The sequence below is a fragment of the Protopterus annectens genome, chromosome 16.part0 (genome assembly GCF_019279795.1).
Source record: "Protopterus annectens isolate FY-2018-M chromosome 16.part0, PAN1.0, whole genome shotgun sequence".
Lineage (NCBI taxonomy): Eukaryota > Metazoa > Chordata > Ceratodontiformes > Protopteridae > Protopterus > Protopterus annectens.
In genome coordinates this window covers 621,462,099-621,477,741 of record NC_056750.1, presented here as the reverse complement: position 1 = coordinate 621,477,741, position 15,643 = coordinate 621,462,099, and the positions used below count along the sequence as shown (strand labels likewise).

Here is a 15,643-nt window from a genome sequence, read left to right as displayed (position 1 = left end):
GTGTTCCCTCACATTAGGAGATTTGTCCTCCTGTTAAGGTTATAGAGGAGATGAGAACCATGATTCACATGCATATATATATATATATATATATATATATATATATATATATATATATATATATATATATATATATATATATATATATATATACAGTGGATATAAGAAGTTTACACACCCCTGTTAAAATGCCAGGTTTTTGTGATATAAAAAAATAAGACCACAATAAATCATTTCAAAACTTTTTCTACCTTTAATGTGACCTATAACCTGTACTACTCAATTGAAAAACAAATCTGTTAGGGAAAAAAATATAAAAAATAAACTTACAACACGCTGGTTGCATAAGTCTGTGCACCCTTAAACTAATACTTTGTTGTGTGCACACACCCTTAAAGTAATACTTTGTTGATGCACCTTTTGATTTAATTACAGCATTCAGTCTTCTTGGGTACACACCTGCCATCAATTAAAGAGACTCTGATTAACCCCAAATAAAGTTCAGCTCTCCTAGTAGGATTTTACTGACATTTGCTGAATTGCCTGCTACAGCAAAAGCCATGGTTTGCAGAGATCTTACAAAGCATCAAAGGGATTTAATTGTTGAAAGGCATCAGTCATGAGAAGGGTACAAGAACATTTCCACAGCATTGGTTATAGCATGGAACACAGTGAAGATAGTCATCAAAAAGTGGAGAAAATATGGGGCAACAGTGACGTTGCAAAGAACTGGACGTCCCTCCAAAATTAATGAAAAGACCAGATGAAAACTAGTCAGGGAGGTTGCCAAGAGACTTACAGCAATACTGAAGGAGCTGCAGGAATTTCTGGCAAGTACTGATTGTGTACTACACGTGACTGCAATCTCCCGTATTCTCCATATGTCGGGACTATGGGGTAGGGTTGTAAGATGGAAGCTTTTTCTTAAACAGAAAAACATCCAGGCCCGGCTAAAATTTGCAAAACAATACATCATGTCTCCCAAAAGCATTTGGGAAAATATGTTCTGGTCTGATGAGACCAAGGTTGAACTTTTTGGCCACAATTCCAAAAGGTACGTTTGGCGCAAAAACAACACTTTGCATCGCCAAAAGAACACAGTCCCCATGGTGAAGCATGGTGGTGGCAGTATCATACTTTGGGGTTGCTTTTCTTCAGCTGGAACTGGGGCTTTAGTTAAGGTGGAGGGAATTCTGAACAATTTCAAATATGAGTCAGTTTTGGCCCAGAACCTTCAGGCGTCTGCTAGAAAGCTGAAGATGAAGAGGAATTTCACCTTTCAACATGACAGTGACCCCAAGCATACATCCAGATCAATAAAAGAGTGGCTTCACCAGAAGAAAATTAACATTTTGGAATGGCCCAGCCAGTGCCCACACCTAAATCCAGTAGAAAATCTGTGGGCTTACCTGAAGAGGGCTGTGCACAAGATATCCCCTCGCAGTCTGACAGATTTGGAGCACTTTTGCAAGTAAGAGTGGGTAAATATTGCCAAGTCAAGATGTTCCATGCTGATAGACTTGTACCCAAGAAGACTGAATGCTGTAATTTAATCAAAAGATGCTTCAACAAAGTATTAGTTTAAGGGTGTGCACACTTATGCAACTGGAGCAATTTTGTTCAGTACTAACTCAGTTATAATAGTTACTTAGTGTAACATCTCAGCTAACAGTGACGTTTTGGTTCAGTTTATAATGGGAAATTAGTATTAACTCATGTTATTCAACTCTTGCATATTTATGCTGTTAAAAGTGCATTTCTTCTACTGGTTTGCTTCCTTTAAAGATTTTGATTTCTGGACTTTACATCCTGCAGTGCAGAAATGCTCCTGTCATTGTTTTCCAGGCTGCATTAAATAGAGCAGTTAAACTAATAGGTTGTAGTAGTCTGTAAAGGAATTCTGTGTTGTTCATTAATCTTTCTTGTTTCTGTAACCAGCTGTCTGAATCTGTTCGCCAGCTTCATGCAGAGAGAGACCAGTATGCTCAGAAACTTCAAGAGGAGGGACTTGTCTGGCAACAACGGGTCCAACAACTCTCAGTTCAGGTATGTTTTTTGTTTTTTCAGACTTAATATTCTGTACATTCAGCACTTCCTTTGGTGTTTTTGATGTATGCTAAGCAGCTAAAGGCTGAATTATTTTTTGCATTAGTTAATTATTACATTCCTGCTGACTTTTTGATCCGACTTTTAGTACATTTAAGTCCTTTACTCAAAAGCCATCTGCGTATTTATCTAGAGATTTAAGGAGCATTAGAAGCAGACATTTGAGATTCTGGAATGGTGTTAGATGGTGCAGAATTGGTGAAATGAGGTCCTGTGTGCTTTGTCCTAATAGAGGTATTATGCAAGGATTTCAGGAGAATTAGTTATTTGCTGGAAGTAACCTTTCCTTCTGTATAGAAAACCAACATTCTTGATGTAGCGCATTTTTTTTTTTTTATCAATTATATATTTCATTAGTTTTATGTTCCGGTAAAATGTTCTTGAACTTTGCAGGGGCCATAGTACTTCATGATGAATTAGTCCTCAATAAACATTTCATCTGCGTGTTAGATAATAGCCTTGCTCCACTGATTGTTCCAAGATGCTAAGAGCTTTATATAAACATAATGAATGGAGTTTAGGATGTAAACCTTATGAGGGATGTTTTTTGGGCAGTTTCTTGGCAGTTAGTCATCTGATTATTTGTAACAATAATCATCTGCTTGTGTGTGTTCCCAAAGGTGCAAAAATGGAAGTGATACTTGAAAGAGTTTGGGAATCTATTCTGCACAAAGTGTGGCTCGTGTAGTACTTCTAAAGTAACCTAACCAGCTGTTGCTCATTTCAAGCCCAGTAGAATTCAGTGTTAAGATGTCTTCAGCACTTGACTGGTTGTCTGCTTAGTAAAGGAGAGGTATTTGGTTTACTAACTTGTCAGAAGAATATGAAGCTTGAATGAGAAAATGAACTGCAGTAACTTTTTGTCCAGGAAGTGAGGCATTTGTGTATAATGAAGGGACCGGTGGATCAAGTTGTCAAACCAAACTCAGTGCTGTAACTTCAGTAATTCAAGCGTCTCAGCCTAAATAAAGTGCAACTGACCGCTCAGCAGTATTAAGCAGACTAACAGTATGGCTATCTTTATGCCATATTGGTACAAAGAAGAGCGGCAGGTAATCTTGGCATAGGCCCTTATACTTTGTTAGACAATTAGATGTGCATGCTGTGCCTGTATCCAGTGTGGCTGATAGCTGCAGAACAGCCACTGTGACTCTCCTACACAAGGGTGGGCCCTCTGCTACAAACCCGGGTAATTTTAGGCCTGTCAGTCTCACCAGCCTTATATGCATAGCTATGGAACTTGAGACAGCAGGACTCGTTTTTGCAGGCATAGGCAATTTAATGGATCTAGACTATATACCCTGTTTGGTTTGTGAAGGGTAGGTCCTGTCTCCTGAACTTATTAAACTACTTTGAAAAGGTTGCAGAGGCTGTAAACAGTGGTTACTGTGTGCACATTGCTTACTTTGAGCTGGCTAAGGCTGTTGACACTATTATCCATGTTGGTATTTTTAACGAATTAGACAAACTTAAGGTAAACTGCCTACAATGGACTGTTGGATTGCAAATTGGTTATCAAGCAGATCTCAAGTTTTCAAAGTTGCTGATAATTTTCTCTGATTTTAAAATTGAATTAATTGGGTACCACAGGGATTAGCGATGGGCTGCCTCATGTTTGACATTTATGTTGCAGACATCCAAGCCAATATCCAAGAATATGGTTGACAATATTTGCTGGTGACTGCAGGCCGAGTACTATTATCTGCTCATTCTCTCATAGTAAACTGTTTTAACAGTGGCTGGAATATGCATGGACATGATGTACTGAAAATGGCCTCAAGTTAAATGCAAAAAAGTGCAGCATAGTAGCATTTGTCAAAACAGCTCCTCTTGTCACGTGTTGTATGTGGTGCACCTCTTAAAACAAATAGAGACGTAGGTACTTGCTTGGGAAGCTCTTTCTCATTCTCTTATGTTTCCACTGTACTCAGGAAGTTCTTCTGTCAATCTCAGTTAATTTCCAAGGGAATATCTTTAAGATCTAAAGAAGTCATCTTACCATTGCACTGTTCCCTTATCAGACTCATCATTACATTGCCATCTTTGGTACATACAAATCCAAGCATGTAATTTAGCTGGAAAGGCCCCAGTGATTTATATCCATGAAAATTAAAAGTCTTAAATACTTTAATTGTTCTGATAGTTTACACAGCTGTTTTAACTCAAATACATTCCTAGCCTGTGGAGTAAGTTACCACTGTAGGTGAGGCTAAGTGCTGCTTTGTTTGTCTGTAAGGCTTGTCTTGATGATTGGATGGAGTAGGTACAGTTTTACACCAGGGTTAATCATGTGCAGCTCTGCCTGATTTGGAAGGTCAGTACTACTAGGTGCTTAGAAAGGGTGGAAAGAACTTTTAAGTGTGTCTGTTTATAGGCGAGTATGGCTAGGCTCCTTATGGTTTCTGTTATTGTTTGCTTAGTGTAGTTTCTGTAAGTTCCTAAGGAAAGTGCAGCTTGCTAGTAGAAAATGGGGAGAGAGATTATGAAGAGGTAGGTGTACAAAGTCGACATCTAAAGGAAGACACAGTGGTACAGTGAGCATGAGGTTATGTTACCACTTTGTGAGAGGAGATCGTGTCTGAAGTAATTCAACATTGAGTTATGCCAACCTGTCAAACTAATTTTATTCCAATCCATAGCATGAAGAATATTGCATTGAGGTTCAAAGTTGGAACAGGTAAGGCAAGTTAACTTAAATGCATCATTGCTTTTAAAACCGAGCCAGTAATATGCCTCATCCATGATGGAAAATTAATCTTGAATATTGTTGATGTAGCGGAGGAAAAAAAGGCAAATCAAACAACTGTCATAAGAGGGCTGTAAAAAGTGTGTCGTGTATAAGGATTCCCAAAACAAATAAAGACCAAGTTGCACATTTTATAGGGACTAAAATTCAAAAGCAAGCAAAGAAATACATTTAATATGTATTGTATACACCTTTTTTGAAATGCTTTATTAAAATATCACTTATGACACAGGCACACATTAATAGAAATGAAAACAAGTCATTAAAATTAACATTTAATAAAAATTAACATTGTTTTAATTTGCATACATTGTACATTACATATATTTTTTGTCTTTATAACAACACTCTAGTCCAACAATACATACATTGCTGACTTCTTGCCATCCCTTAAACCACATTCCCCCTCGTCCTCCTGAACATTATTCTTCATGTCTTATTTCCACAAATTCCATTTTATTTCAGTGTAATTTCCTTCTTCCCTTTTTCTAAATTGTTGCTTGTTCATCTCTATTATAAATAATAAGAGGGCTTGTAGTTTCGTTTAGATGCTTTACTATATACAAACACATCAGGATGGATAGCAGCATCATCAAATACGAACAAATTAGTTAACAATCAGAGCTTACATACATACATGTGCACATATCAACAGCTAACTACAAAATGGCAGTCAGGCTTGCACGTGCTCTGTATTTATACTCTAGTGCAAGCCCTTGGATAGCTTTTTAAAGGTCTACAGACACACATTGATCTTGTATCCTCCCTCTTAAAACGATTGCCCTTCATGCAAAATAATGTTAGAGCTAGGCATGCATTACTGTGTACATTAAAAACAAAACACATTGTTCATGTCCAAGTTCCTTGATATCTGCTACAGAGTTTAGAGATTTGACCATGTTTCGTAACATAACAGTTGGGATTAGATTTAGCAACAGGGGCAGTCTGTGGTGTACAGCTCGCATCAGGAACTTCTGGATTCATGATAGGAACAGGAATGTCCTCTGGAACTTCCTCTTTAATTGGAACACCGGACAACTCACTCTGAGATACTCTCTCACAGGCTATTTGCTGTGGTATAGGCTTGGACATTATTCTCAAATGCTTCAGATTCTGCCCAAAACTTGCTTCTTCTGATTATATAATGTATGATCTTGGCTCTGGACCAATATTCTTCATGACACCAATCCAGTCATAACCTTTGGACGTTTCTATCCTTACTACTTCTCCCTCTTGTAATGGAGCGAGCAGTTTACTGGTCTTATCGTAGTAAGACATCTGGAATTAGACGCTTCTTCAGTAGATTGGCTTTCACTGATCTGTTGTTTTTGACACATGGAGTCAACAATTGACTTCTGAGTGGTAGCGTGGTTCTGGTTTGTCTTGACAGAAGTCTCTGAGCAGGTGAACCAAGATGTTTATCTCCGGGAACATTTCTGAGATTCAAGCAATTCAGGAAAACATCAGTATTATCTCATTTTTGAATTCTCAAGTAACTGTTTTGCACTTTGAGCTGTCCAACCATTTGACTTTGGGGTACTCTGGACTTCTTTTGATATGAGCGAAGTCCCATTCTGTTGGAGTTTCCACTGGACAAATGACACCTTGTCGTACCATCTTACCTGACTTGGCTTTGACGCTGTCCTGCATGGCTATTGGAACTTTATGTTCTGGCCTGGTAACTGGATTGACCTCTGTGTCTAACTCATAGAGTACACAACCGGACATTTGCCTAGTTTGTCCTGGAAAAGATCAACATAGGTAGAAAAAATGTGCTGGGCAAAATTAGAGTAGTGGTCTTTTAAGCTAACATTGTAGACTTTCTTGTTAAATGAAAGCAGTCCCATTTTCAGAGTCTTTGAGCCCTAATAATGACTGAACATGCCTTTTGACCACATAAAATAATAAGTCATAGCTCCCTCCAGCAGAATAACATGAAAGCACTACTGAGCCTTCAGTTTGAAATTTTTCACCTTCATAGGCAACAAGTTTTGCATACCTTGCCAAATCAAGCCATTCACTTTTACATACTCTGGCAAATGTTTCTGCCGACATAACGTAGCACATGGAACCTATGTTAACTTTGAGCTCTGTGGGTTTCCCATTTATCCGAACAGTACAAAATAATTCATTCTTGCCCCTTAAATCTACTGCATTAACCGTTTCATGAAGCACTGACACACCATCAACATAAAGAGTAGGCTTGCCACTGTCTAACTGAGCAACTTGTTTCTTAAAATGTTCCCTTTTAATAAGAGTGTGGGCCTTTTGATTTACAAAATCTTTTGAAGTGATTCCATTTATTACATTTGTGACATTGTTGACCAAAAGCTAAACATTTTTCCCTTTTAGATTCATGATTACCACCACAATTGCATCAGTTGGCAATTCAAGTGGTTTGGGGCCCATGCTTTGAGTGTGCTGACTCACTTTTGTGCTTCACTGAGGCTGTGCAAAGTCTGGAATTTGCTAGGAAGTTCTGGGGTTTACCAGTGAGTGGTGCAAGGGTTACACTGCCATGTGCTTGGGCCTGTTTCTTTTAACCACGTGCTGCATACTATCAACGTGAGCTTTCACTGTGTCTTCTAGTGCTGCTCTCATTTGTAAGCATATTTGTGTGCTTTTCTGTAAGCTCCTATATCTGGCAAATCTCAATGGCCTTATTCAAAGTTAAATCACTATCATGAAGCAAAATCTTTCTCACAGCATTATCTTTTATGTCACACACAAGTCTGTCTTTTATCAACTCGTCCCTTAAGTCACCAAATCTGCACGTTTTAGCTTTATTTCTCGAGTCAGTAATATATGCTACAAACGTTCCAGGCTTTTGATCCCTTGCATAAAATAAGTGCCTTTACATTTCAACATTTGTCTGGGGGTTGCACATTTCTCTGCATCTACGCTTTAATCACTTTGGGTCTTCCCTTGACTCAGCAGCCTATACAACAATGACGGTTTCCCCCTCTCCAGCATAGATAGCAGGTGCATACACAAATGAGCGTTCCCTGTCTATAGCTTCTGATCCAGCTAAATTAAGTAGAATAAATGCCTTTGTGCTGTCATCTTTATCAGAAAATGCAGTCTGTACGAAAATTTATTGTTGATGTAACACACTCCAATTCTCAGCAATATTACTGTCAAACACAAGTGCACTGGGTTTTTGAAATCTGTCTGCCATGCCCACAAAGTATACACAAATGCACTGAAAATAGGGCCCTTGTAATTGTGTGTGAAAAAAATATGTTCTTTGAGCTTGTAACAACATTCAAATGCACATTAAACTTTTCAAAATACTTTACTGTATGAAATATGCCTTGTAATGGCTGTACTTTGTGAAATAGCTTTACTGTAATACTGCAGAAACATAAACACTTCTTACACTTCTGAAAACTCTGATATCTTTGCTCAATACAAAAATACATAAACTTTGTGAAAAAATGCGGTTGTTTCCCTTTATTTTGTTCATTTTATGCAGCTGGACTTTATTTCAAACATTCCTTAGTAAGTTGAATATTTTTATCAATGTACATATTTGTTTATGCGAAAATTATTTAGAGTGTTCTGTATGCCTCGTTTCATATTATGCAAAAAGAAATATTGCTGAGCAAGATTTATACCTGAAATTAATTTCTGACCTATTTTACAAAGTGTGCACAGTTTTGCGATGTTCCAGTGCTGTATATTCCACCAGCATCTGGATAAGTGCCTTAAATCGTTTTTGCCAAGCCATTTTAAACTTCATGCCCCTTTAGTATGCCGGTTCTGACTGCAGGCCCATTAGATATGTCATTTCTGATATCATGTCCTTTTGGATATGCCACTTCTGTCACAATGTCGCTCGTTCATCTCTAGTATAAATAATAAGAAGGCTTGAGGTTTCGTTTAGATACTTTACTATATACAAACACATCAGGATGGATAGCAGCATCATTAAATAAGAACAAACTAGTTAACAGATCTTGCATATACATACATGTTCACATCTCAACAGCTAACTACAAGATGGCAGACAGGCTTGCACGTGCTCAGTATTTATGCTCTAGTGCAAGCCCTTGGATAGCTTCTTAACGGTATATACGCACATATTGAGCTGCATAAAGGTCCAATTTACAGTTCTTTTATCTCTCTCAAAATATTGAGTACTTTAAATGTCATTGGTATGTATTTTGATTTCCATTTTCTAGTAATTGATTTTTTTTTGTCAGCCATTAGAATTAAGACCTTACTATGTCTAGACAATTCAGATCCTGTGTCCCAGCTCATAAGAATAATTTCCTTAGTTAAAGACATTTGCTCCCCCAGTATTTCTAACAGAGTACTCTGTAGAGAATTCTTAGTCTGCCAACTCCTTACACTCCCCAAAAACATGTTCCCATTTATCTTTCTTCTCCATCACACCTCTAACATTTGCTATCAAGCCCAAGAAAAAAAGTCTTTGAAGTCTGTGGTGTAAAATACCAGTGCAGGCACTTTCAATCAAAAATCCTAAACATTTTGAACTATGTTGCATATTTGGATGCCATACATATGTCCTCCCATCACTTCCTTGTAAATTGCTTTTCCAGTCTCTGCCCAATCTTTTCTAACCTCTTCTGAATGGTTCTTGTAGATGTCATGCAATATTTATGTGTCCTATTAATTAGCCATTTTTTAACAGCAGCTTCTGCTCTAGATTTGACTAAAAGCTACCAGAGCAGGTCTCTCATTGAGGACTGCAGTCCAAACCTCTTCTTGGTCTAATCTCACTCTCTTATCTTTCCCCCTCTAGTTATTTGGTGAAAATACCTTGTTTCCTTTTCCAGTTTTCTTCAGTAAATTCAAACTCTTCTTGCCTATTTTCTGTACCTCTACTTTCAGTTATCCCAATTGGCAATATCTTCATTTTCCATTCTCGTTGTGTGTTAGATATTAGAACACCTTCAACTTTATGAATGTACTGTTTTGTATGGTGGCTACTGTCCTCAAGGATCAGTATCCAGAATTCCACTTTACTTTTTCTTAACTGCATCCCTGCTTCAACATCTTTTTCCACTTTGAATTATAACCTTCTGCCTGAACTATGTATTTATGAGCCTTAACTAAATAGCTCTAAAATATCCTATCAGATACAGTAATCCTAAACTCTTGTTCTCTTCCCCTCCCAAATAAATTCTTTCAACTCTGTACTAATTATTGTCTACAGTTTTTCTTCTGGTTGATAAAAATATGCCTGATCTGTATATAAAACCAAAGGGACTAAAAGCATTTTCATTGCTTGTCTTATTATCCATGTCACTAAAAAGAACTTCCAATTTTTCAGTTTTTGTATTCTCTTTTATTTAGTCTCTTCTCACTTATCTATAGCTGCCATAATAGAATCCTTTGTGATCCATACTCCTAAATACTTCATCTTATGTCCCCATAAATATAGTACAGTTGATCCAGTTCTTGTGTGGGTACATATGTTATAGCTATAGCCTTAGTTTCATCTTCATTAATGTTTTATCCTGAAAAGACCTGAAACTGTTTTGAAATTTTCCATAACACTAGAATGATTTTTACTGGATTAATCAAGCACCTAATAGTATCATCTGCAAATTGCCAACATTTCTTGATTACCATACCAATTATATCATTGAATTTATAAGTCCCTTATTTTCTTTGCCAGTAGCTCGAAATGTAAAGCAAATAACACAGGGGACGGAGTGCAGTCCTACCTGGTTCTTCTCTTCAAATGCAGCTTATAAGAGAGGAACTTGCCTACCTTCGTTCTTGCCTTCAGTCCTTCATATATCCTGCTAATTAATTCTAACCTTATTACTGTATCAGGGAATGTAAATGCTTCTACAGCCCTATTCATAAATTCACAGCTTACCTTGTCCGATGCTGTCTCTGCATTAAGATCCAACAACAATAGCAAGTATTTTCTTACATCCTGCTTCCCTCTGGATCATTGTTCTATTAATGTCAAATGTTTTCATCCCCTCCACAAAGCCACATTAATCCATATGTATCAATTTTGGCAAAACCTTTGCCATTTATTTAGCTAGTATAAACATACTTTATAATCCTGGTTTAAAATTGATATGGGTCTATATGGAGCTGGTTCTTGTGTGTCTGTGTCCTGTCTTGGTAATACCACAGCTTTCTTCCAAGTTGCTTTTGCTTCACCTTCTTTTAAAATACTATAAAGTCTTCCAGATCTTTATCGCTTTCTTCCCTCCCAACTTCGACTTCCACAGGAATACCATCCGTTCCTGAAGAATTCCCTGCAGATTGATTATACATCACCATTTTTGTCTCATTTCCTTCTATCCTAAGTATTAGTTGTTGAGCCTCATCTTCCTCTAACCTTGGCATAATTAAGCCTTTCATAAATGTTTCCTATTTATGCTTCCTATTGGTTTCCACATTCCTCTGAATTCCTCTGAATTATGGAAATTTCAAAAATCTCTAATATTTCAATATATTTTCTAGTTATTTTTCTTGTCATAAGCTCCCTATGTTTGACTTCACCTCTTCCTAATTTGTTACAAAAGTCTTGCAAAAAGCTTTTGTTCTGTGGCGCTACCTAAAAATAGTTCCTTAGCAGCAGTTTTACTAAACTCATGCATATTATCCCAATGCTATCCTATTTTCTCTTTGCCACTCTTTTTGTTCTGCTTTTTCTGTTAGATTCCCCTTATTCTGCACTACTTTAACATTTGTCAGCATGTCTAATTAATTCATCTTCCTTCTTAACCATATTTTTCTTTTTTATGCCTACTGTGTTTATCAACTCCATTTTCATTTTGTCTCACTCACTAGCTATCCCTTCTGAAGAAATTTCTGTTACCTATTGTAGATCATTGTGTGTGTGTATCTTTAAGAAGCATTTCCAGATGTGTCATGTGCATTTTTGAGAGAACAGCCAGAGTGTTAACATGTATGAGTGTGGTAGTCAGTCTGTTTAAAAGTTTTAAGTTGCAAAGCCTCATTTATGATGTTTGTGTGCAGTAAAGCTGCTTGAACTGAACCAACGAATGTTCGATTGTTTTATCCTGACCAGACAAGTGACACCTATTAACTGTAATAATTTTCACTACCCATTCCTTGAATTTCCCTCTTTTAAACAGGTAGGTAACAGTGTCAGTACCTAATTTTTATTTTCTCACCCTACATTTTTATCTTTTTGGTGCATGATCAGAAATATTTACTGGATGTGTGTTGAAGCTTTCATTTAAGTGCACATGTTCCTGTGAAATATGAAGTCTGTCCATTATAGCCTAGTTATTGTACCTTAGGGAATAATATGCAAGTTATGTCCAGAGATCAGACTACTGAATTCACATCTTCGATACCAAATATTTTTATACATATTTTTTCAGAAAGGTACCCTCTTGTTATATTTTCGAAGTCTCTCTGATAAATCTTCATTATTGCTTCTCAAGTTATAATCCCCAGCTATAAGTAATATTCCCTGCTGAAAGCTGATTATTTTTCTCAAATTTTTGCAAGTTCCAAAATAGGTTTTGCTTGAATGTACATACCCTTTCCAATACCCCTTACTCTCACAAATCTATCACTATTGGAGCCACTCTAGCAGTCAGTATTACTCCCAGTTTTCTTTGTCCTTGATATTCTGCTGAATATCCATCCTGAAATACTTCTTGTCAAATTCACATGCTTGTTTCTTTTCAGATGTCTCCTTCAGCATTGCTTTTTGTACTAAGTATTTTGTAATATAATTCGGTACTCTTTCCTTTTGTCTATACCTTTAAGGCCATTTACATTCCAAGACAATTTGTATAGAATAGCCATTATGTTAAAAAGCTGTTTTTGCCTATTATATAAGACAGTTTCTTTGAATGTCTTGAATTCCAGCTTTTGAATTGCATGCAACTATTGGTTAGCATACTAATCTTTTATATAGTTGTTTCTTCTCATCTCCATTTTGAACCTATGCCATATTTTTCAAGACTTTTTGCTTTAATGAAAACCTTAAAACAAAAGCTAAATGCATTTTAAGAACACCCCAACCCCTATTAAATTTAGAACAAATGCACACAACTGTGCCCTACCCAAAATCACCAGCTGCAACCCCAGGCATTATGTGATCAAAAATGAACATTGTGTATGCTAAAGTGCATGTTACAGCCTGTATTCTTACATAAAGCGATTGCTGTGTTGTTTCTTAGCTCTTTTCCCCTGCTAGATACGAAAAGCAGCTTGCGTGCTTTCAGCAAACATGCAGCTTTTAGCCCTAAGAAAAAGTGCACTGGCTGTCTTTAAATAAGACTAAATTGTGCACTGTTCTATGAATTCCATTGAAGTGTTATGGCTGCTACTGTCCCTTATTCTCTTAAAGTAATTTCTGACGTTTTTCCTTAACACTACTTGCCATTGTTTTAAATGTTGCATTTCCTTCTGCAAAGAATGTTCAGAACTCTCATTGTTAATTGCATGCACCTGCAGACAGCTTGACTCCATGTAAAATAGTTCAGTGAGAGAAATGAGAAACGATTAAAAACTCTGCAGATGCGTGAAGGAATCCTTGTAAATTTCACTCCCAACTCAATGTACAAAATTCTCCTGGTCACTGCCTTGACCTACAGGCCTTATGCCTCCCAGTGAGACCATTTGTTAATGGAAAACAGCAAGTTAATATCTTTGTATCTCTGCAGATGCAAGTAGCTTAACATTGTCCATTCCTTTCATCATTTTCTTATTTTTCAAGCCTATTTGCTTAGAAAAAAACTTTATAGCTTAAGCCAAGGACATTAATGTAGTCATCCACTCTTGTGATAATCGGTGCACTTTAACACCCCACCCCACCCAAGCAGTCCAAGATCACATTACATTACCTTTAAATTTGCTTTTGTCCAGCCTTTTTATCTTGTTATAGTTTAAAGCCTATATGTATTACAACTAAGAAATGCAAACAGTCACTAAAAGACCCCCCTCCTCCACATTTAAAATGCCCCTGGCTGCATCCTGTATCATACTGCTTTACAATACATCATGTAGTTTATATATTTTGAACATCTTATACAAATGCTAGTATGAACAAAACTTATTTGGGTTGCTTATTTGTTTGTTTACCCTTAAAGTCCTTATAAAAATTAATGACAAAAAGTGGGTTATATCTAATACAGTCCACCCACAAGTTTCACAAAGTCAGCGAAATTCCAGTCTTTCTCGGCTGTTTTTTTCTTGCAAAGCCATATTTCTCAAATACGACTGATGCTTTATACTCTACCTTTTTTCAGTAATGTTAGTGTTACTGGTCTTCTTCCTGATCATCTTCATCTCTGAAAACCAGACTCTGGTTCATATCCAGGATACGTCTGATTCTTCTGGTCAACTCCTGTGCCTCTGACATTTACCTTTGGAACAGTGGAAAAGGTTTCATTTGCAAAGACCTTCTATAAGCTTTATTCTCAGAAGAAGAAGAAAGACCCCTTCTGCTTGCTGGCTCACTTTTTGTTGGATTGACATTTTTATTTTCTCCTTTATCTGTTTTGCATCCTGAATTTGTTGGTCCTTCAGGAAGAAATATTCTGAACACAGCTGGATACAGCAACATGAATCTTACACTTGCCTTTTGACATTTCCTAATTCCTGGGATAAATGTGCTTCCCTATTGTAAGGTGAATAGTCCTTTTCCACAAGTATACTGCTGTTTCCAATTCTTAATATGTTTAATTTCTGTCATAGTTTTGTCAGGATCACATCTTTCTGTTGGTTTGATTACATTTTTTACTTATTTAGGTCTTGGCCACGTTTTCATGGCCAGGTTTGGAGCATACATTCATTTTGCCCTTTCAGTTAGCAAATCCTGCTGTGGCGCACCAATCCACTTGGTTATTTGTGCTTTCATAAAATTAATAGTCTGTTCCATCCAATTTCTCTGGTAGAGCAGAAAATGAGATGTTTTCTCTGTATGCTTTGTTTTTAGCTTTGAAACCTGCTCTTCTTGAGAAGCTTAGTACTCAGTCAGCCTTTTCTCCATTTCATATTTTGATTTTTTGTCAGTTTTATCAGTTCAGCTGAATAGCTAGTTAAAGCTTCTATTTGTTCCAGCCTTGTGTTATTTGAATCAGTGTAGTCATTCAGTGTCTTGTATTTTAATCACACAAGTAAATTTTATTTATTTTTCCTCTAAATTACTGGAAACCATCTGGTGTACCAAGGCAGAAGCTTGAACTTTTTTTTATTTTTGCCAAACAGTTGCAGGATTATTTCCAACCACTGTTTTCTCCATCTTTTGTGGTTCTCCAAATTTCTTCTTGCTATCATCCAGGTAATGTTCTTAAAGCCAGTAACTGCATTTTCCCCACACTGACAATTTCAGTGGTGCAGTATTGTCCATTTCTGTTTTTACACTGAGAGAACTGAAAGTAAGCTGTTGATGAGTCATCTTAAAATTTATGAAAGGTAACATTTTGATCTTAGTGGAATCCTTTCCCCAAGGTCCTTATGATTCTAAAAGATGCGAGGAAGCAGGGACTTCAAGATGGCTGTGTGCTGAGCAAGAAGGCTGATTAGAGCTCTAGATGTGTGAAAACTTAGCAGTTAAAAAAAAAAACAGTTATCAGAGTAAAATTCATTTCCTGGCTACTAATTACATTAGTTAGATGCCAGCAAAGACACAATTTTGAAAGAAAGAAATAAGAACCTTGCAGCTTTTCAGCAAAAATTAGTTTAGCTTTTACACATGAGATGGCTTCCAGTAAGTTAGAGTAAATAAGTAAGTCAAATGCACTTTTGGGTGTCAAACGTGAGTGACTGGAAGAATATATGAACTCAAATGACAAAAGGCTGTAAAAAATA

At 36.8% G+C, this 15,643-nt stretch overlaps 1 protein-coding gene across 1 annotated transcript in view; it reads left to right on the top strand.

The window, feature by feature from the left end:
* GOLGA2 (golgin A2) overlaps positions 1-15,643 on the top strand; it is a 1,989,954-nt gene that overhangs the window by 798,700 nt on the left and 1,175,611 nt on the right. The window contains exon 16 of the mRNA XM_044058153.1: positions 1,939-2,046. Coding sequence (XP_043914088.1) covers positions 1,939-2,046 — 108 coding nt within the window. The remainder of the gene's footprint in view (positions 1-1,938; positions 2,047-15,643) is intronic.